Here is a 21,432-nt window from a genome sequence, read left to right on the forward strand (position 1 = left end):
TACAAGTGTAATTACAGAAACAATGTCAAATTCCTCTTAAGACTATATGTTTTTCCCAAAGACTAACTTTAAGAGAGGTCAACGCGTCTTGTTGGTGACACCACTTCACATAATGTAAGATAAAAGTATACTTCATATTACATTCAATTCAGGGCACAAAATCTGCACCAGCCAGTCACCATCCAGGAAACAATGGTAATTTATTGAGTGGCTGGTAAAATCTGAACATTCACTAGCCATTTGGCCCATGGACATACAAGTTCATTTTGCATCCTGATTCAATTTAAAAGAATTTAAGGCTTTTAGGAGGAAAGATTTTCTGTTTGTGTTTTCACAGCTGCTGTCACTATGAGCTTCCATGGACTCACTGCCAGCTGAAAGTATCTAGTTAACACCAAGTAACAGGTTGAATCCATAATTTTTCTGGCATATTCCCCTGCTGGGGTGCTTATCTGTCTCTCTCATCTAATGGGACATTATGGCAGTTTGACTGATAACGTTAGAAGTGTTGTGAGAAAGCCACCCTTCTCTTTACTGAAATGTTAGAGTTATTTCAGTGTCCCAGCTAACTGGTTCATGAGCCAAGACTGGAGTCAAAGAAAACATTGAATATTAGAAACAATGGCCATTGACACCAACGGTCAGACCGTTTACTAATTTCGCTATATTACCACAACTCTGTTAACTGAAAAATAGATGAACCACTTGTATATTTTAGACTATTGGGGACTCTTACACACACATTTAAGACTGGGATTTAAGCTCTCTGCCCGGTAGCAGTCATTAATGGTAGCTACATTAACGCCAGCCGGCTAACTTGTTCTGACGATCGGTGGCGTCGTTGGATGAGCTGACTGTTTGACTCTCACCTATAATTGCAGTCATTATTTATTAAATGTATCGGGTTAACCCATATTCATTTGACGCTATGTTTTATTTAATTCAAATAAGCATATTCCTACCTTTCACGGCAGATTAGGAAGGACAATATTGAAAAACAAAAAACATCAGAGCCGTTATAGTGAATATGAGAGATAACGTTAACGTTAGTGGTCGCTGACACCAACTGTCAGACCGTTAGCTCATTTAGCTAGATTAACATTACTCTGCATGTTGACCCAAACATTAAATTAACCATTTTTACATTGCACCGGGGATTCTTACTCAATATAAACCAAGATTTCATCGAACAGACAGCCAACAGATGCTTTAATGAACTAAAGTTATGCTGCAGTGTTTCTATATCTTCTTCTGTAGTTCTCTATACCGTTACCCTTAGCGGAGAATACATCTGTCTCCTGTTGAAATATACTCAGCACTGGAAAAGATACTTGTTCTCCTGTAATATCAACGTAACTTTAGTCATTTAAGTTGACACACATGCAAGACAGTCATTAACGCATGAAAGCCAGCCGGCTAGCTGTCACTGACGGTGGGTGGCGCCGTTGGATGAACTGGCTGTTTGACTCTCACCCATAACTACACCAAATATTTATTACATTCATCTGATTTACCTATATTTATTTGATACTGTTTTTATTGGATTAAAATAAGCATATCCCTACCCTTAACGTTAGAAATAAAAACTGGTTAAATTAGTACTGGGCATTTGAAAATAAAAGCAAAACGGAAATAATGAATTGAAGTAATAGCCGTTGAGACCAACGGTCAGGCCGTTAGCTAATTTAGCTAGATTAACATTACTCTGTATGTTGACTGGAACATTTAATGACCATTATTTTCATTTTACACTATTGCACCGCGTATTCTTACTCAATATAAACCAAAAGTTCATCGAAAAGACAGCCAAAAGACCATTTAATGAACTAAGGTTATGCTATTTTTTTTTTGTATAGCCGTTGTCGTTAATCCTGTTTAGTCCCTGTAAAATTACCGTTAGCAGTAGCAGAGAACAATATATCTTCAATATACTCAGCACTGAGGAAGATACTTTTCCTCCACATAATATCGACGTAAAATTCGTAATTTAAATTTTATACACTTCTAAGACTGCCATTTGACTTCTGTTAGCGGTAACATCAATTAATGGTAATGTTAGCTACATTAACGTCAGTCGGCTAGCTGTCACTGACTGTGGATGGCGCCGTTGGATGAGCAGGCTGTTTGACTCACCCACATTACTTATTTATTGAATGTATCTCTTCGATCTATATATATTTGACACTATGTTTTGATGTAATTAAAATAAGCATACTCCTACCTCTCAAAGCAGATTAAAAAGAATTGCTGGTTGAAGCGCTCACTATTTGAAAATATATATTTAAAAAAACGTCACAGCCGTTAGCCCTCCAGACCACGCCCATTTCGGACCACTAATGGTAACAGTGGCCGGTGACTGAACTAAGGGTTCAGTCACCGGCCACTTCATTGCGTACACCTGCGTGATCTAATTCAGTCCAATACAACAGCTCTGCTATAAATATTACTTTTTTGAAGTTATACATTTTCAGTTTTTGTTGACATTGTGAAAAAGGTGATAATTCGCACACACACGCACGCACACACACTCACACACTGACCATGGACGGTTCCATGGACTATACACATTTACAGACTACTGCTGTGAAATTATACTCATGCAAATGTGCAATATATCTATATATATATATATATATATATATATATATATATATATAATTTTATTTCCCCTGTTTTATTCATTTTGATTATCAGAACTTTTTAATATACTGTACTAATTTGAGCCATTGCTACGACATTTCGTTTGGATGTGCAATGTATAGTGTATAATCTGAATAACAAATAAAATCTATTTTATGTTATTTTATCTTACTTAGGTCTTACTAAATGGTGGTGGCGGTGTAGTGAGGTGCATTATATTGAATGGTGTTCCTAATAGTTTGCCCTCCTCATGTATGTTAATTAATGGGGTGGTCAAAATATTAGAAACACCATTCAGTATAATGTACCCTAATACACCACTATCACCCACTTATGACCTCAATAATAAATATAAAGCAGAATTGATCACCTTCTTGACAATGTCAACAAAAACTGAACATGTATAAACTTCATAAATGTAGAATTTATAGCAGAGTTGTTGTATTGGATTGAATTAGATTGCACAGGTGTACCTAAAGAGGCAGGCCTGTCTAATCAGACTGTTACATTTTATAAGAAGGAATTGCTGCACATGTAAAACAGTGTGCACGAGTGTTGCTCTTTTTTCATCTGTATCAGGGTATATTCTGTATGTAATTGCAGAAACATTTACATGTATAAAATCTCAGGAATTTCTTCTTATTGCACATTTATATATTGCAGATTTATTTACACAAAGATCCAGTTTACTGTGTATAGTATTTTATTCATTTTTGAGGTTGACCCATACTAACCATTTCACTCCTTATTTCCAAACCAAAGCAATCAAACGAGGCATCGAGTATTAGCCAATCAGAGGCAGAGGAGGGCGTGTCTTCACTGAATGCGGGTGGCGCTTCTTCAGAATGAACTATCACCGGAAGTACATTATGCATCTTCCGCTGAAAATACAAACTATGCAGCGCCGCAGTTGTCATTCATTTTAGCGTGGTATGAATGATTTAAGTTTGTTACTTGTTGCATTTGTAGTTTGCTAGTATTCTTATTGGGATGTCCGTATGCTGTGTTTTCGCTATACAAAATGAAATGAAACCATACTTCCTCTGCAATTTCCGCACTGTTTATACATTAGCTCGCTAACTTTAGCTAATCGTTTAGCTAGCAGGTCAGCTATCTCTGCTACACCAGCCATGCGACCACTTCATCTCACTTGATGTTTTAGCTAAAAATTAATTGATTTAAAGCAATCTACGTATTCGTGGGGATTTATTGAAAAGGGGTTGTTCTTAAGTGTCGCTTTTCTCTGGTCCTTGTCTCAGCCGGAACAGTCAGATAAAGTCATGTTGACCCCGTCGAAGGAGGGGATGCCCAGTATGATTGACAGGGCGCTGAGGATGAGGAGGGAGGAGCAGGCTCGTCAGGTGGTCCTTGCCTGGGCTGTCCTCAACATGTCCCTGGCTGGCATGATTTACACTGAAATGTGAGTTGTTCTCATGTGTTCTGTGGCAGTGTAGCATTGATTCAGTGTCTCTCCATCTCACATCTTTGCCATTTAATTTTGTAATCAGTTTTCTTTTTAAATGTTTCTGTTAGGTCTGGGAAATTGCTGAGTCGATACTTCAACATCACCTATTGGCCTATCTGGTACATTGGTAAGGTTCAACTACTCTTTCATTTATTGAAGAATGTTAATTGCGCTTGGAAAAAGTTGTAAGTATTTCTATAGTAAGGGTGTTCCTCTCTTTGTCCTGCTTTACAGAACTGGTGCTAGCTTCTCTTTTTAGTCTCAATGCTCTTTTTGACTTCTGGAAATATTTCAAATACACAATGGCTCCCTCCAGCATTGCTGTATCCCCTGTGCAGCATCGACTCCTTGGTCTGAGAAACACAAGTGAGTCTTTTGGTGATGTTTTTTTTTTATCAACAGAATTCATTTTTATCTCTCTTGTGGTATGATCATTATTAAATTAATGCTGGTTGAGTTCTGATTAGTGTCTGTCCCCTTGCAGGTATTCAGGCCTCTCCACCCCAGAAGCCAGAGAAGAAGGAAACTCCACTTCCTGCCCAGTCGTCTCCACTGCAGGGCCAGAGTGTGCTGAGTTTCAGTCCCTCGCGACCAGCCACCACCAGCCCCAAGTTCTCTCCCAGCTCTGTGCCCGGGTACAACCCTCCTCTCAGCAACCCATCCACTCCAAGCAGTGCAGGGGGCCCCTTTTCACCCTCAGTGGCCTTTGGAAAGGTATGTTTATCTATCACTATGACTAATATCAGTGTGCTTGAGTTTTGGAAATGTAACATCTCTGCTTTCTGTCCACCAGGTGTTAAACTACAGTCCCTCCCCTGGCTCTTCTCCCTATTCCCCGAGCAGCATTGGGCCAGCAGAAGGCTCCAGCTTGAGGGCTCGATACCGTACTTCCCCCTCTGTGTTTAACTCTCCGGGAAGCAAGGAGGACTACATGGAAGATCTGAAAAGCCTGGAGAGGTTTCTCCGTACCGAGGAGGAGAAGGGTCATCGCAGCCAGCTAGGTACAGCATGTCTTTGGTATATATGAGAGAGGCAGATGTAGACCAAGAGTTTGTTTTTAGAATCTTTTGCCAGTACTGATGATTTTGAGAATAGTGATATCAATTATTTACATTGACATTTGAATGTGTAGAGTTGTAGAGTGAAACCTTTCAGATATAATCAGTCAAAATATACACAAAATTAAATCATCTTTAATAACGTAAAAAGAAAGAAAGAAATATATTATTTATTTTAAGTGAGAAGAACTGATGATGATTAATTGGTGCCCTCTGTAGGGAGTCCAGAGTCTGTGTCTCCGAGCCACAGTCCAACATTTTGGAACTACAACCGCTCAGTGGGGGATTACGCCCAAAGTCTGAGAAAATTCCTGTACCAGCCTGCCTCTCGCTCTCAGGCCCCATCTGCACACAAGGATGAGACTGACTTGGGCTCCAAACAGGCTGCAGAAGAGGTTTGTAAATAAGATTTGCCTTTGTTTCTTGTTTTATTATGTCCTAAATGAGACATGTGCCATTTTAGTCTGTATGAAATATCTTTCCCCCTTCATGTTATGTAGGTGTGGGCCAGAATCACAACCAGTCGCCCTGTAGTGGATCGCATTGATAGCTGGACAGCCAAGCTTAGGAATGTGAGTGTTCAAACATATTTACAGAACTACATACTCAAGAAACTTATTTCCAAACTGCTGTACATAAAATACCACATACACATGATTCAAGTAAGAAAATGCATCAGAAAAGGAAATCTATTTGTGTCTTTTGCAGTGGATCAGTGACACCATCTTGGTCCCCCTGGTCAAGGAAATAGACTCTGTCAACAGCCAGCTCAGGAGGATGGGCTGCCCTGAACTCCAGATAGGAGGTAAATCAGTTGCAGAGAACATGAATTGTGACAAATGTACCATCTCCTGAAGGTTAAAGTGCAAGCCAAGAGCAACCAGAGACGTAAATCAGATTTAACATGTCTTAGAAATGTTACATTTTTGTAAGTAATAATAATAGTTGGATGAAATTGTTACATGTTAAAACATTTCAAATATGTTTTGAGTTTTATATGTTTTGCGGGACAAAAAAATGAACTATAGCACTTGAATATCAAATGAACATGCAGAGTTAAGTAGGAATCGAATATTTTCTTGTTACAGTAGCAGAATTAGTTCTTTTGGATTTTGTATTTTTTTTAGATTTTTCTCAGACAAACATTTGTCAGACAAGTACAATGCATAGCAAGAAAGCAGGTAGTTGGTTAAGTCTATAACACACATTTCGAACTCAAAAAATCGTACTCAGTAACTGGAAATGGCAGCAGTCAGTATTGTGATTTCAGTATCCCTTTCTGGTCATTTTGGAGTCTCAATAGTTTTCTGTGTTTCCTCCATCAGAGGCCAGCATCAGCAGCTTGAAACAGGCAGCGGTGATGAAAGCCTCGTCCATCCCCACAATGAACTCTATTGTCCAGTACCTGGACATCACTCCCAACCAGGAATATGTAGTAGATCGCATAAAAGGTGAGTTCAACAGTACAGTATGTATGTGTTTGTGTGTGCCTGAAGCAAAATCTGTATTTGCTATAAGTCTGTGCTGTGTTTATTCTGCCCGTTCAGAGCTGGCCCACAGTGGATGCATGAGCTCCTTTCGCTGGAATGGTGGTGGTGATTTGAAGAACAGAAAATGGGACACAGACCTACCTACTGACTGTGCTGTGAGTCTACACACATACACACACATACAGTACACGGATAGTGAGCTGGTGGCACAATCAATTACCATATAAAAACAGCCGCTGCACAGATTCAAATTCAGTCTTTGATCTGTACCTTTCCATCCATAAAGCTCTTTGATATGTATTTTCATAGTTTAATTATTTTCCAAATGCTGTGTTCATTTAGGGTCATTTAACATTGTTTCAACATATTCCCTGACTGGTTGTAAGGTGGAGAATAGTGCTACCATGAGGAGACTTTTGTAGATAATGTTTCATTATTTCAGTTGCATCAGTGCTACATTCTCGTCATTAAAAGGGCTCAACTTTTTCTTGTCCACAAAAATCTTGAGGATTAAAACAGATTCCAAAGCAAATGTCAGTGAAAAGCAGGCTCACCATGTTGGGATTAGTTAGTATAATTTTTTTATCACTTTTCAAATACATGCATGTGTCCATTAACAGACAGCTTAACAAATATCTGTGCGAAACTGTACATGGTCTTCTTTGAGTTTCTTAAGTGCACGGCCTGTCTGAGTGGATTTCCTCTTTAGTGCCGGATCACCAGCCAAATACCTCTATGTAATACTTTTGCTCCCCTTACTGAGTTCACTGTTTGTCTATCCCTCCAGATCCTCATGCATGTGTTTTGTACATATTTGGACTCCAGACTACCCCCACACCCCAAGTACCCAGATGGGAAGACTTTCACTGCACAGCACTTCAGCCACACCCCGGACAAGCCTGGTAATTACAAACACAAACACACACACACACACACACACACACACACACACACACACACACACACACACACACACACACACACACACACACACACACACAGACAGGAGCAGACAGTGGTGTGTCTGTTTTAGTCTAATTTGCTTTAACTCTTTATAGATGTCACCAAGGAGAACCTCTTCTGCATCCACCAGAGCAGCACCACTCCCCCTCACTACCAGCTCATCTACCAGGGACACATCTACAGTCTACCCAAGGTGACAAACCTGAAAGAAAAACACATTTTCAATTTCACAATCATTTTGCTACTTTTTCAGGCTCTTAAAAATGTTTTAACAGCTTATGTTCTGAAATCAAATCTCAAGGTTTTCTCTCTGCACTTCTGTCACATAAGATCAACGTTTTTCGACACCCTGAAGGATTAAACTTGACAAATATTGGCAAAATGTGGAACAATAAATACAAAGTACATTACAATAAAAGGTGTAACATTGCATTGTACATTAACACATTATTGTATATTCTGCACAGTAGAGCTGCTTCAACACAACACAAAACAGTACAGTTGAAAAATAAATCTGTTTTTCAGCTCTCTGTTCAGCTTGTCAATCCTTCTGTTCTTACATGGGTATTACACACATATATGGGGTAAGAATTAATTTTGGCCATGGATAAAACTGATCAATACGTTTTTTCCCCCCCTTACCTTTACATTTTGTTAGTTTGCTTGTACACATGGGTCTCATCTTATGTTTTTTGATGTTGTCATACACTTATAATTGATCTTAGCATGTAGGAGCTTTCCTCATACCAATAATCCCCACCTGTAGACATCTGAGAAAATCTAGTAATCTCAGGACAACAGAACAAACATCTAATTCAGGAACAGTTCCCAACGTCTTGCTTTACAGTAACACTTTGATTTCAATGATATGAATCCATCTTGATTTCCTTTACAGGGCAGGAACAACCTGTTCCACACAACCCTCATGTTCCTCTATGTCATTAAGACTAAGGAGTCAGGGATGCTGGGGTGAGTACTTATGCTACTTTACTGATGATTTACTACAGCTGTCAAAATCCTGTTAAAGGCTGTCTAGCTCCAAAATAATCTTTGAAATGAGTATAGGTCATTTTGGAGTAGTTTGACATATTGATTCCGTTTCGACACAAAGGTCACATACAGAAGTGCAAATTGCATTCTGATTGAAAATGATTGGTTCGACCTTGTCTGTCTTTTTTGGGATAATAAAATTGCTTTTCGTTTTCTTTCACTTCCTCCAGGAGAGTAAATCTTGGCCTCTCTGGCGTGAACATCCTGTGGATTTTCGAAAACTAATGCATCGTAGTTTTTATAAGCAACACAGAGCCGCAGGTGAATTTTTCTTCCCTCAACTCTGTTGGAATATTGCCTCAACTAAAGGACTTCTCTTTCAGGGGTGCGTCGGAAAAAGAGCACTTCACTTTGAAAGACACACTGAATGCATATTTTTGGACACTTTCTCATTTTTAGTGTACAAATTGGCAACAAACTGTATTGTCAGAGACATTTTTAAGAGCACATTTCTGCTACACCAATGTGTGCTTATGATACAATGCAGAGCTGTATTTTTTAACATTGTTTAGTTGCCTAATTTTTGTATTTTGAGAATGTACCAGCATGGCAGCCTTGTAAATAACATACCTCAGGTTGGTGGTAAAGGGCTTTGACCCATTAGCTTGAATGTTAATACAGTATGTGTGGACTCGACTTTGTTCGTTTAGTCTCAGTTACCCATTGCAGTTTGTTTTTCTGTAGTATGAATGAGTGAAGATACTCCCGGCATGTTCGTTAGGTCACCTACAGAAATTGGTCATGTACAAAATGAAGCAATAGTAAAAGAATACAAGTAATTGTATTCTGTATTTGCTAAGCTTGTTGCATTTCTAGGCTGCAATGCAGCACATAACTGTACAGTGTTTATTCTTTTTGATATGTGATGGAGCACAAATCTAAAGCCTTTGAATTGCCAAAGTCTGTGTATTTCTGAATATGATTTCTTTTACAAAAGAGCTCTGAATGCCATTTATTTTGACTTATGTCAGCAGTTTGTTGGATATCACAATTTCTGCATTAAGTCTGCTTGTTTTCAATATTGCTGTTTTACAAATATCACCTGAGACTTGAAAATAAAATTGAGATACAAAAAAAAAGTTTTAGCTTGTTCATTTTCCTCCAACTAATGGCTCTTTGGCTATAGTGGAAATACACTAGGTGGCAATGTGGATCACTTTTTTACCATTTGACCTTACTATTAGTCCCATTTTCTCATATGACATACTGCATATCCACAGCATGAGTGCTGTAATGTGATTCTTATATGTTGTGCTGTCACGTCCAGTGAATCACTTGAGCCTAAAGACTGATACTGATTTAACATTTCAAGTATTATCAAAACATTACTCAGACAACAATGGTTAAGGAGTAACTGTTATGTAGAGGAATTTGAGATGTAGAAGCATGCCCTTAATATGTCAAAATGAATCAGTTAAGCACATCAGATTGGTTGTACATCTGACATGAAAAATAAGGATGTAATCAGGAAACGCTTGTTTTTGAATGCAAGTGTGTTAAGACAGGGGGCATTATCTGGCATAAATCGCTTTGTTTTGTAGTTTCGTGTTGTCCTCTTTTATCGCAAACTTCATTTCCCATAATGCATTTCGTAGTAGAGATATCCCTATTGGGAAATGTAGTATCATTGCCAGTTAAGTTTGTTTTTCAGATAAATGCAATATATGTGTTAATGGATTTACTGTTTTCATCATCTTGATTAACGAACTGTAAAGATATCAGTGGTGTGGTGATTGTTATTATTGGGGGAGGGGAATTGGGGATACATGTTTCAGATACTTGATGAACTACGAAGACCAGAATGCACTTAGCGACAGTCTCTCCACCGCTCACATCCGCTCGCCTCGCTGTCTGTGTTGGAAAAAAAGGACTTTGTGAAACTGCAGCGATGTCAGTCCAGGTTGTGGCAGCGAAAATGGCAGAGGTCGAGCTCAAAGACGTCCCCACCGGCAAAGACTTACCGGCTGAATCCCCGATGACACCGACCTCGGAGGGCAAGAGCCTCGCCAGAAACGACCCACACGAGGCCGGTTTCTCTGCTGCTGCGTCCCCTACAGCGGAGCCCTCCTCCGCTAAAGCCGGGGACGGCAGCCTGGGCTTGCTCACCCCGAACCCCGCGAAGATGCCGCAGGCGTCGGCTATGAAGCGGACGGACCCTCAGCAGAACGGCGGAGAGGCTTTTGTCAACCGGGACGGCACCGTTGCCGAAGCACCACGGATGAAAAAGGTGAGTGACACTACCATATTTTTCTCCACAACTTGCTGTTAAAGGACCTCCACTAACCAACTCACTGCAACGAGAGAGCTCGCTGGGAAGAGCTGGCATTGTGTGGCGATGCTAACAGGCTAGCGGTGTCAGTGGACGCTTTTTAATAATAGTCCTCGGTGCTAATGACAGCTGTAGAGGATGTAATAAGGGCCAGACACGTTTTTAAACCAGGTGTAGTCATTTCATTGAGGCTGACACAGCTAACTCTGTTCAACGTGGATTAAAGAGTTGGACATCAGCATCAAACTTCTCCTAAGTGTGGTTGAGATTGGAGGTCAAGGAAGGGAAGTCTTTGTTGTTCCCCTCTTTTAGAATTAATGTCTCACACGTATTTGTTTGTTTTGTTTTGTGGCTGTTTGACGTTTCATGCGCACTACCTTTTAATGTAAACTGTAAATTAACAGTAAGGTGCAGGTACATTAACAGTGGTCTGTCCTTAAAATCAAAACATAAGTCATTGCATTAGCTAACTCGATTTAATTGTTAATACTTTTCTTTATGAACAGCTAGAAAAATAGACATTAAATGACCTCCAGTCTTGGGACACGTGGTGCCTTGTTGCACCACGGTGCTAGCAAGTCATATATGTGTGCCTGTGTATTTAGAAAGAGCGTAGCTTTTTTTAACACGTTTAAGTAGTTACATGTTCAAGTATTTCCAAGAAACGTTATTACTGCAGTTGTGTGTGGGGCTTTATTGCATGAACTAGGTACTTCAGTGGATGTCCTCCTTTCTTGATCTCAGGTTAGTATATGAAGAGTATACATAGTTCACACAGCTTAAAATACATGTCACGGTTAAGTTTAGTTTGGCTGATGCTGTGCCACCCAAAGTGTGTGATCTTACTCAGACATAACTGTACAGTAGTCAGTAATCCTTGACCCCGGGTCACTTCTGTCACCTAGTTTTCTTTTCTCAAGCCTGATTTAGCTTGTAGAGCACCCAGGATTGACACTTAAGGGAGGGAGTTCCTGCCCCGGTGGCTTAAATCCCCACACAGTCTCAATCTATCCATTTCTTGGACCCCAAAACTGCTTGGCTGTGATGGTGCCTCTTATCTTTCTCTGCCTCCCATAGTCTTGATTGGGACAGAAGTGGACATGATGGGGCAATGTTCAAAGAAGGAACAATATTATTTTTGATAAGGAGTCCTTTGAGGAAGCTGCCAGTTCTATTCTTCTGATTAGAGCTATTGTTGGCAGCTGACTGCGATTTATAGCCTGTGGTCACTGCAGTGCACTTTATCAGTGGTCATCAGATTCAGGAATTGATTTTTAGATATGTGTATGGTGAGAAACTGTTTGACGCATTGACTTGCTCCAGGCATACTATCTTAACAAGCTAAATGTTGAAAATATTTGGCTTAGGTCTGTGTGTTGGCCAGTTTGTGCTCCCACTGTGACATTAATGCAAAAATACTGCTGAAGTGTGTTTTCAGTATGAACCCCTGGGGTGGAAAGCAAGAAATATGTCAGCATTAGAAAAGGATGACATTTGTTTGAACGAACATGTCGGATTTGATATACTCAACACCCACCCAAACCCACTACTACGCCCATATAATGATCCAATCCCGTTAGACGACCCCTTAAGTAAACCCTGCTAGGACGAAATCTGGATAGTACAGTTAGAGTATGGACAGCGAATCAACCGCAGCACAGAGCAGATGGCTGTACGTGCCTCAGACTGTCATAGCAGTCAGGCATATGGAAGGCATCCAGCAGTTCGGAGCACTCGGCCCAAAGGTGGAACCGCATTTGGGGGGCAGCCCAAATCCGGACCTGGCAGACCGCAACAGCCACATGTGGATCACTGAGGAGACCAAGTTCTCGTACAACAGCATGGTACAGCCAGTTCATTTCCAAAATGTTCATTTCATTTAGTAAAAATATATCAGACGACTATCATTAAGTATTTCTTAAAATAAAGAAAAAATCTCTAGACAAAATTTAGTTGTAATATATGGTGTAAAAATTGTCAAGAATAGCTGGTTTTATGGTTTATAATGAATCAGAACAGAGATGTATGGGATATCCTCTTTGTTAATAAAAGCCTGGGTAGTGAGTCGTAATTTAAAGAGATCATATAAATGTAAAGAGAAACTACACTACAGCGATCTTTTTAACCTAAATGGTGCCATCCATGAATTTTTATGTTAAATTGTTTTTATTTATATAATGTAGAGGTACCAGTAAGCCTGTCTGGTGGATAATACATACTAAATACATGGGTTTAGGAATGTGTCCATTATATTAATTGAAATCTGTTGTCACTGCATTTGTCTGATCAACCACTTCAGTGTTTATCCACTGGGACAGAAGGATGCCTCTAGGCCATTTATAGATCACGAGGCACAGCGGGTCTTATGGCACTGTGCATTATAGATATATGACCACAGCCAGGCCTTGTGCATCTGCTGAATCCTGCCTCCCTGGTGCAGTAAAGTGTAAGTGAAGCACTGGAGCTGCTGATGATGATGCAAGTATGCACAGCTAGGCAGGCAGCAGTGTTGCCTGACTGAGTTACTGGATGACTGGCTAGCTTTTTAATCCATGCCTTTATCATGTCGCCACATGAGGGGATTAAAAGGCCAACCCTCTGTTGTAGGTGGGCCCAGATGTCAGCTTTTTGAGTCGCCGATGAATTCGTAAACGCGCGCCACTTGGCACGAACATCTTCCAGGCCTTCTGGAAAGTCCAGGGAGATACCTCCAGCTGGGAATAGAAGGACACAAGCAAAGGGCTCTGCAGGCATCAAGCCCAGTTTCTACTGTCACCGTTTTGTGGCAGTTTGCTGTGTTGCAATCCTTGCTTCACTGTCTCGCACTGTCTATCAGATCAGTTGTCTGATTGGCTGACTGGCTTCACTGATTGTATATGTATTTAAGGCATATGATTCATCTGTTGAGAACACTGACCAAATATTAGTCTTTTCACCCTCTCATGACACTGACTGAAACACGCCTCGGCTGACCTTTTGACTTTTGGCAAAGACTGAACATATTTTTATATGATTCCACAGAAGATAATATCTGTCCCTCTCTAATGTAATGTTATGTCACCCACTAAACTGGTGTTCCTGGTTAACAGGTTTACAGTGACATATGGCTGCTCTACGTGGGAAGTGAAATGTGTGTGTAAGAAGAGGTTATATATTCAAAAAAAAGAAAAGATTTCGTCCAATTGCAGCTGCTCCTCATAAGATCTTTGAGCATGTTCATCTGCCTGTGACTGTCCTCGGCTACAAAGGAGAACGTGTCGCTTTCCTTTCCTTACGCCCTCTCATTGTGAGTCACCTCGGGAGATTGAACTGGTCTGCGTATGTGTATGTCTGAGAGTCTATGGTAATCACATGCACTTCCTCGAGGGATCCTGTCTTAATAATACTTTTTTTTTTTTTTTTTTTTAAGGCGCCTTTCAGGGCACTCAAGGTCGCCTTACAATACAGATAAAAAACAATTAAAAGAGCCAAAAGGGACACATGTAAGTGCAATAAAAAAAAACAAATACTATCAGAAAACTGCAGGATGGATGACAAATTAAAGTGAGTATGAAAGTTTGAAAAGGTGGGTTTTTAGACGGGATTTGAAAATGGATAGAGAGGTAATGTTCCTGATGTCGGGGGGAAGGGAGTTCCAGAGGCGGGGGGCAGAGCGGCTGAAGGCTCTGGACCCCATGGTGGACAGACGGGCAGAGGGAACAGCGAGGCTGATGGAGGAGGCTGATCTGAGTGCCCGGGAGGGAGTGTTGATGTGGAGGAGGTCAGAGAGGTATGGGGGGGTGAGGTTGTGGATGGCCTTGAAAGTGTGAAGCAGGATTTTGAAGTCTATGCGAAATTTGACAGGAAGCCAGTGAAGTTGTTGAAGAACAGGAGTGATATGATTGATGGATGGAGTTCTGGAGACAATACGAGCAGCTGAGTTCTGGACCATTTGGAGCTTACGGAGGGACTTGTGGGGGAGACCGAAGAGGAGGGAGTTGCAATAGTCTAGGCGGGATGTAACTAGAGTGTGGACCAGGATGGCAGCGCTGTTGGAAGTGAGGGACGGACGGAGGCGGTTGATATTGCGAAGATGGAAGTAGGCTGACTGGGTAACCTTATTAATGTGAGTCTGGAATGACAAAGAGCTGTCAAGGACGACACCCAGGCTCTTAACCTGAGTGGAGGGGGAAACAGAGGAGTTGTCAATGGGGATGGTGAAACTGGGAGTGTTAGTGAGAGAGGATTTTGAACCAACTAGGAGGACCTCAGTTTTATCGCTGTTGAGTTTGAGAAAGTTTGAAGAGAACCAGGATTTGATTTCCTGTAAACAGACACAGAGGGAGGGGGACGGGAAGGTGGAGGTGGGTTTAGAGGAGAGGTAGAGCTGGGTGTCGTCCGCGTAACAATGGAAATGGATGTTATATCTTCGGAAAATATGACCAAGAGGAAGGAGATAGATGATAAATAGGATGGGACCGAGGACAGAGCCTTGAGGAACACCAGAGGAGAGGGGAGAAGGTTGGGATGTGAATGTCTTCAGCTGGATGAACTGAGTCTCTCATTGGAGTCAAAATGTTGTCATAGTCTAATGCTACATTTGTCTTTTAATAACTGGATCTTGAGAGCAACTTTCTCACATATGCTCGTAAAGCCCCTGAATGAAACCCGTCTATTAGCCTGGACATAAACTTGCGTGACTTTGGCCCTGTAAGGATTACCAGGAAGATATAGTGTGTGTATTCTCTCTCTCACCAGAACAGAGATCAACAGAAGGTTTGCTTTTTCCCCCACATCGCAGCTATGAAGACGAATTGAAGCCGTGTTTGTAGCATGTATAGAAGCATGTGGGTGTCCGCTGTTTGCACGCAAGCGAACAGTTGTCAGCGTCCATTTTGAAGCACGGACATATTTCCAGGCTTTGCAAACACACGTGCTTGTGTGCTTCGCCGTGCACTGACAGTTGGGAATGTTGCACTCGGATGTGAAATAGAAAGGGAGCGATGGATCCAAATTCTCCAAATTGTCCCTCAGTCCTCCTCACTTGTTTTCCTTGAATATTGAGCTCATTGGAAAAAAAAAACCGGCCCCGCTTGGCTCTCTTCTGGCTTGTGCGACAGTCTTAATCCTGATCCCAAAAACTCTGACCCCTGATATGTGGAGCTCACAGGGGGGGGGGGGGTTTGGGGAAATCATCACAATCAGAACATCATACATTCACTTTATTCTTAGACAGTAGGTGCTTAGTGATGGGATAACCCTGTTTGTGGCTCTGAATTAGATCAAACTCTGTTGCGCTGACAGCGGTTTTCATTGGTTATTGAGTCACCGCCGAGGACGGCAAATAGGTTTGACCATTGACAGAAACCGCATGCAGGGGTCACCGGGTCTGTTACGTGTTTGTGTGACTGCGTGCTCGGTATGTTGATGATTAATGAACGATCAGTTGGTCAGCTGTAAGAATTCAATTAAGAATATGTTGTATAACGGCGCCTTCCAGACATGAATTTGAAGTGTTCTTAAATATTTGCACTTTACCGTACTACATTATAAAACCGTACAGTGGCTGATAATTGATTTAGGAAATTGTATTCTGTTGGAAATACTGAATGCTGTTGTCACTGTATATTAAAAGGTGTAGATGGTGAATGAATAGGGAGGATTTTCACCCACAAGTTAGGATTAACATCTGTTACATTCTCTAGTTTTTATTTATGGTAATACCTCCTTCATTTAGTATGTAGTCACTATTCATGAAACATATATCATAGGTGATATCATGCACTTGCAGGAAAGTGTCATGCAGTGAGGAAAGGTTTTATAATCAGTGGGAGGGCAATGTTTTTAAGAATGTAGAAAAATACAGTAGGGAATGGAAAGCTGTATGTCTCTCTAATCCTACCAGGCACCACAACAAGACATCTGTCTCCAAATAAATTCATTTGGGAGCTCTGAGGTGCTGTTGTGTAATTTGGTATGTCTGTGCTGCCTCAGCTCTCATGGAAGAGGGTGTATATTTGGCTGGCTTTACCCTCAGTGCACTTAGCCGAGGTTTATCGCCGTTTTTAATGACCCATGAGTGAAACCCTGATTTAACCGGTCTTTCTGCGGCGCTCTCGCTCTCCTCTTCCTCAAATTACCATGTCACAACACTTTTATTTTTGCTCCATCTCCTCCCCGTGTCTGCCGGCCCTGTTTGTCTCATGTCAGCCCCGCTCGACAATGCTCGGTTTCCTCCCTCGTAAAGTGGATCGACAGGCTGCTTAAAATAAAAACCAAAACCGAGCGCTTTACTCTTCTCTCTGAGTTACAAACTGCAGCCGGCCCTGGGACGCTGCTTCCTTTCCCTTTTTTGTTTGGTCGTTTTATCTCCTCATCCATCATTCTCACAGTCTCATTGTGTCCCTGCACGGTGCCAGCTATGTCAGCCTTGTTGTGGTGTAAAATCTCAACACCATATAGCAAAAGCATGTGTGACATCGCACCTCCCTAACCATCTTCATCCGTGCCACAGAGGCCGACTCAGGAAATGGATTGTTGGTACTTTACACCAGTTTGAGTTTCTCTCACCCACAGGTTGCTAGATAGTGATCTCTTATCACTGTCCAGATGGGTTGTTTTAGCAGCTACTCTGCTGCAGATCTCAATGTATCTGCATTAAATAAGACTCCGTTTTTCTCTTGATCACACAACTTAGTTATTGACCTATAATTAACAAATATTGGTAGTAACACACATGCACTCATGTACAGCTAATGTGTGTTGGAGTCTCACTGAGTGGGTTTAACATACCCTCACTGAGATGTAAAGTTAAGTCAATATCAAGCAAAACTATTTTATTGGCTTTAATTAATTCTATTGGAATGACACCTTTTTTCAAATGTTAATGCAATTTCCCCTAAATGCCAGTGAAATGTGTATTCTGGCTGGTAGCTCTTGTAATGATCAGAGCAGACCTTTTTGTGACATTTGCGAAACAATAGTTCATTAGGGCTACCTCGACATTAAAGTTGCATAGCTGAAAAAAGGAAAACACCTGTACTTGACCTCCTGTACTTAATGAACTCTGTCAGCTTCTCTATGTGTTCCTGTACCTATATATGGTTTCCCAATGATATGGGCACCTGTATGGCATTATTTCTCTTTCACAGCCTCGCTGGCTCAGACACATTATCTAACTTCCAACGACTGTAATAACTTGGCATGTCAAATTGAAATAGCAGGCATTATATTGGAGACATTAACACCTTTCTTAAAGCAGACAGTCGAGGAGTTTTACCCCGGTTTCTGGCAGGTGGCTCTTGGATTTTAGTATTTGGTCTCAGTTGATACTGACACTCCCTCACAGGCTGGAATTGGCAGCGTCTGTGTGTATATGTGCTTCCCTGTTTCCTAAGTGTACCACCCACACATAATCTGCATCCTCGGTTCCCCCAATTTGAAACTCATTTCCTGCCTCGTCATCACAGCGTGCTATCACAGAGTAAGTAAAACTCATTGAGTTACACATCTTCCCATCTCTAAAGGCTTTTTTTTTTTAACGATCCTTTGGTTCTTGGAACAGCAAAGTGTACAGAATGAAAAGGAAAAAGGAGAGCGCTCTCTTTTTCCTGGAACCCGTGTGTTGACAACTCAGCGTAGTGTGAAATTTTTAAACCCTTCGGTGTAGTTACTGTTGAACAAGTGAGAACCACCCCAGTGTGTGTGTGTGTGTGTGTGTGTGTATGTTTACATGTGCCCGCTAGCCAACAGCATTGAGTTTACATGAGGATCAGCAGACAGTAGTGGACGTTAACACTGAACTCGATATGCAGCATGACGAGGAATGCAGCTTTGTACTTGAGCACTGCATGTGAACAAAGGGCCAACATTGTGTTCAAAAAGTGCTGTCTCACAAAAGGGCTCTCACAAAGCCTGAAATTAACCTCCACACACCCATCTGTCTGCACTGCTTCCTATTAGTAAGGCCAAATCACTAACCCCTGGCAGAAAGACACGATGCTGTTGCTGCCAAGGCCTGAAACACAGTCTACATGTAGGGCTGGGCAATAGACAGAATATATATATATATATATATATATATATATATATATATACTTGTGATATGAAAATAAGAAACTTTGTTATACTGTATGACTATTAGACCCCACAATACCATGCTATTTCTAACCATATTGCAGTTGTATATAGATGGATAGCACACTTACTAAAAAAGATGCACAACAGTGTTAAGCTAGTTTAAAACGGTATCAAAAGTCAAACAGATAGATGGATGATACAAGTGCTTCTTCAGAGGAAACCACAAGCGTAGGCAAAAAAAGCGAAAGCTCAACAGCCACTACAACTTTCAACATAACAAATATGTTTGTTGGGAATATGCCAATGCTTTTGCTACTGAAAATCCAACACAAAATAGATTATAAACTTCCCTGTGATGTTAAATAAGGGAATAGCCACCAACTTTGCTTTGGTTTGAAGATGGAGAGCACAAGCCGTCCCCCCTTTTAGACGTTGCTCAATTTGTAAACAACAAAATCTACACATGCCTTCAAGATCTACCAAAGATAACGCTCAATGATGTTCACTGTGTCATACAAGCTGCGACGTCAGCATTAAGGAGTAAGCGAGAGAAGGGCTTGAAGTTTGTAACTTTACGTCTCCAGTTACATCGATAATTACGCAGGTAAGTTAACTTGCCTGCTTAGTAGCTACCTAACATAAATGGCCACAGAGGGCCAGCTGTATTGCTAACTTTGCTGTCTAATGTTGGATAGTGTGACAACAATTTGATCAATATCACCCTGGGTTTGGTGTTTTGCACTGGAAGGTAAATTAAAGCCACGCTAGCTGCTGCCTTAAAGTATCTACGGAATAGCTTCAGCACGGTAAACATTTATATTCTGAATAGCTAAAGTCAAAGTTCTCGCTATAAGCAAGGGCGACCTGATCACCATGCCAGCCAGCATGTCTCACCGCTTCACTTCGTATAAGAGTGTATGTAAATGACATGATAATAGGTAGACAAATAGACTCTGAATATAACTGACCCTAAATATTCAAAAGAATCAACCAGATGAGAGGTATAAATGATACAAACTTCACAGCTGGATTAAATAATTCACCATGTTGGTGAAAAAACCTGGAAGTAGTTGAATGCTTTTTGGCTGTTTTTAGGTGGTGTAGATGCTCAGCACTGACATTCTCACAGTGCACCTCAGCATACTGGATTAGATGAGATGAAATTTAAATGACGCCTGAGGGGAACTTAGTTCATTGCTACTGGAAATAATAATATTTAAATGAGACTAGAGCAAATATTTACAGCACAAAGTGACAGATACAGTATTTATTAAAATAATTTATAGCTGCAGGGATTTATCAGTACTGGCCAATCATACATTTAATCAAGTATCATCTGAACTATTTAGATTTAAATTCTGCTCACAGGTTAATCTGTTGGTAATGATAATGTAATATGTAATATTTTGAAAGGGGCCCATTCTTCATCAATACTCAGACATTAAAAAGTAAAAGTATAATACTTGTGTACTAAAATAAATGTTTCCTTGCAAGACTTTGACTTGTAATTCATTTTTGCTATTTAAGTCTAAATATGATTTCAATCTTTAGTGCCCTAAATTGGTTATTTTTAAGTGCTGTTAAACTACATGTTGTGAACCTGTATAATGCTGCTAATATGTACTTTCTGTTTTCATACTGACATCTCTGAATCAGAAGCTAAAGATGTTACTACAGTCTGTCAATGCAGTTGACCGTCTCACCGACTGATATGAGCGCTTTATTCAACTGAAAATAAACCTGCTCTCTTCACCTTTTTTTTGGAGAAAACAAAACAATTCCATTTAGATTCCATTAGACATTAACATGATAAACACTATATGTAAATAGTGATAATTTAAGATCCAACATAACACAATTATCAACAGAATGTGAAGAAATAAGCTTTTACATAATGTCAAAGACCTGTATTTACTGTATTGCTAGCATGCTAACCAGCTAGCTCTGTCCCCATCCAGACCATACTGGGTCATCCCACTTTGTACCTCCTGTGGCGATAATGAGTCACTGTTGTGTCCAGTCTGCCCTCAGTCCAACATGAAGGATGAAGTAACACGGGGCAGTAACGGTGGACACAGGCTGAATGCTGTTGAAATGTTCACTGTGGGACTGTTACTGTCTCTTTACTAAGTTTTAATATTTTAGCCGGAGTAGTGGGCTGCATAGCACATTGTTGTAAATTGGATCTATATTGAAATATCAAAAATGAGGTCTCTACTGGATTACTGTGTTGTGAAATGGCATGTAATAAATGAAAAAATGATGCTGCTGTTTTACCATTAGTAAATTCTGTGACATTTTGTGATTCACACCTACCTTAAGGGCATATTTGTAACTTCTTTTCTAAGTTTTTTATATGGTGCCTCCGATATCTGATAGGTGCAGCTTTTTTGTAATTTACTGCTAGCTCAGTTGCATTGTTATACCTTGACAACACCA

At 40.6% G+C, this 21,432-nt stretch overlaps 2 protein-coding genes across 2 annotated transcripts in view; both read left to right on the plus strand.

Annotated features, from left to right (window-relative positions):
- The first annotated feature begins 3,545 nt into the window (after positions 1–3,545).
- tmem209 (transmembrane protein 209) lies at positions 3,546–9,729 on the plus strand. Its single transcript, XM_062443806.1, has 15 exons — positions 3,546–3,570; positions 3,900–4,060; positions 4,174–4,232; positions 4,340–4,471; positions 4,590–4,819; positions 4,899–5,106; positions 5,383–5,558; positions 5,664–5,735; positions 5,872–5,968; positions 6,489–6,614; positions 6,711–6,808; positions 7,441–7,555; positions 7,712–7,809; positions 8,512–8,585; positions 8,837–9,729. Exons 2-15 carry the CDS (start codon positions 3,921–3,923, stop codon positions 8,889–8,891), a joined length of 1,680 nt encoding a protein of 559 aa, XP_062299790.1. The 5' UTR covers positions 3,546–3,570; positions 3,900–3,920; the 3' UTR covers positions 8,892–9,729.
- An 800-nt stretch (positions 9,730–10,529) lies between these two features.
- Positions 10,530–21,432, plus strand: part of ahcyl2b (adenosylhomocysteinase like 2b) — a 42,168-nt gene continuing 31,265 nt past the window's right edge. Inside the window, exon 1 of the mRNA XM_062443399.1 lies at positions 10,530–10,893. Coding sequence (XP_062299383.1) covers positions 10,555–10,893 — 339 coding nt within the window. The 5' untranslated portion in view covers positions 10,530–10,554. The remainder of the gene's footprint in view (positions 10,894–21,432) is intronic.

Source organism: Scomber scombrus, chromosome 22 (genome assembly GCF_963691925.1).
Source record: "Scomber scombrus chromosome 22, fScoSco1.1, whole genome shotgun sequence".
Lineage (NCBI taxonomy): Eukaryota > Metazoa > Chordata > Actinopteri > Scombriformes > Scombridae > Scomber > Scomber scombrus.

Bases quoted from the DNA above. Each gene is read 5' to 3' on its own strand.
- tmem209 (XM_062443806.1), top strand. From the start codon at position 3,921: ATGTTGACCCCGTCGAAGGAGGGGATGCCCAGTATGATTGACAGGGCG. The intron at 4,061-4,173 runs GTGAGTTGTTCT...TGTTTCTGTTAG, and splicing joins GGCATGATTTACACTGAAAT to GTCTGGGAAATTGCTGAGTC. The intron at 5,736-5,871 runs GTGAGTGTTCAA...TGTCTTTTGCAG, and splicing joins GGACAGCCAAGCTTAGGAAT to TGGATCAGTGACACCATCTT.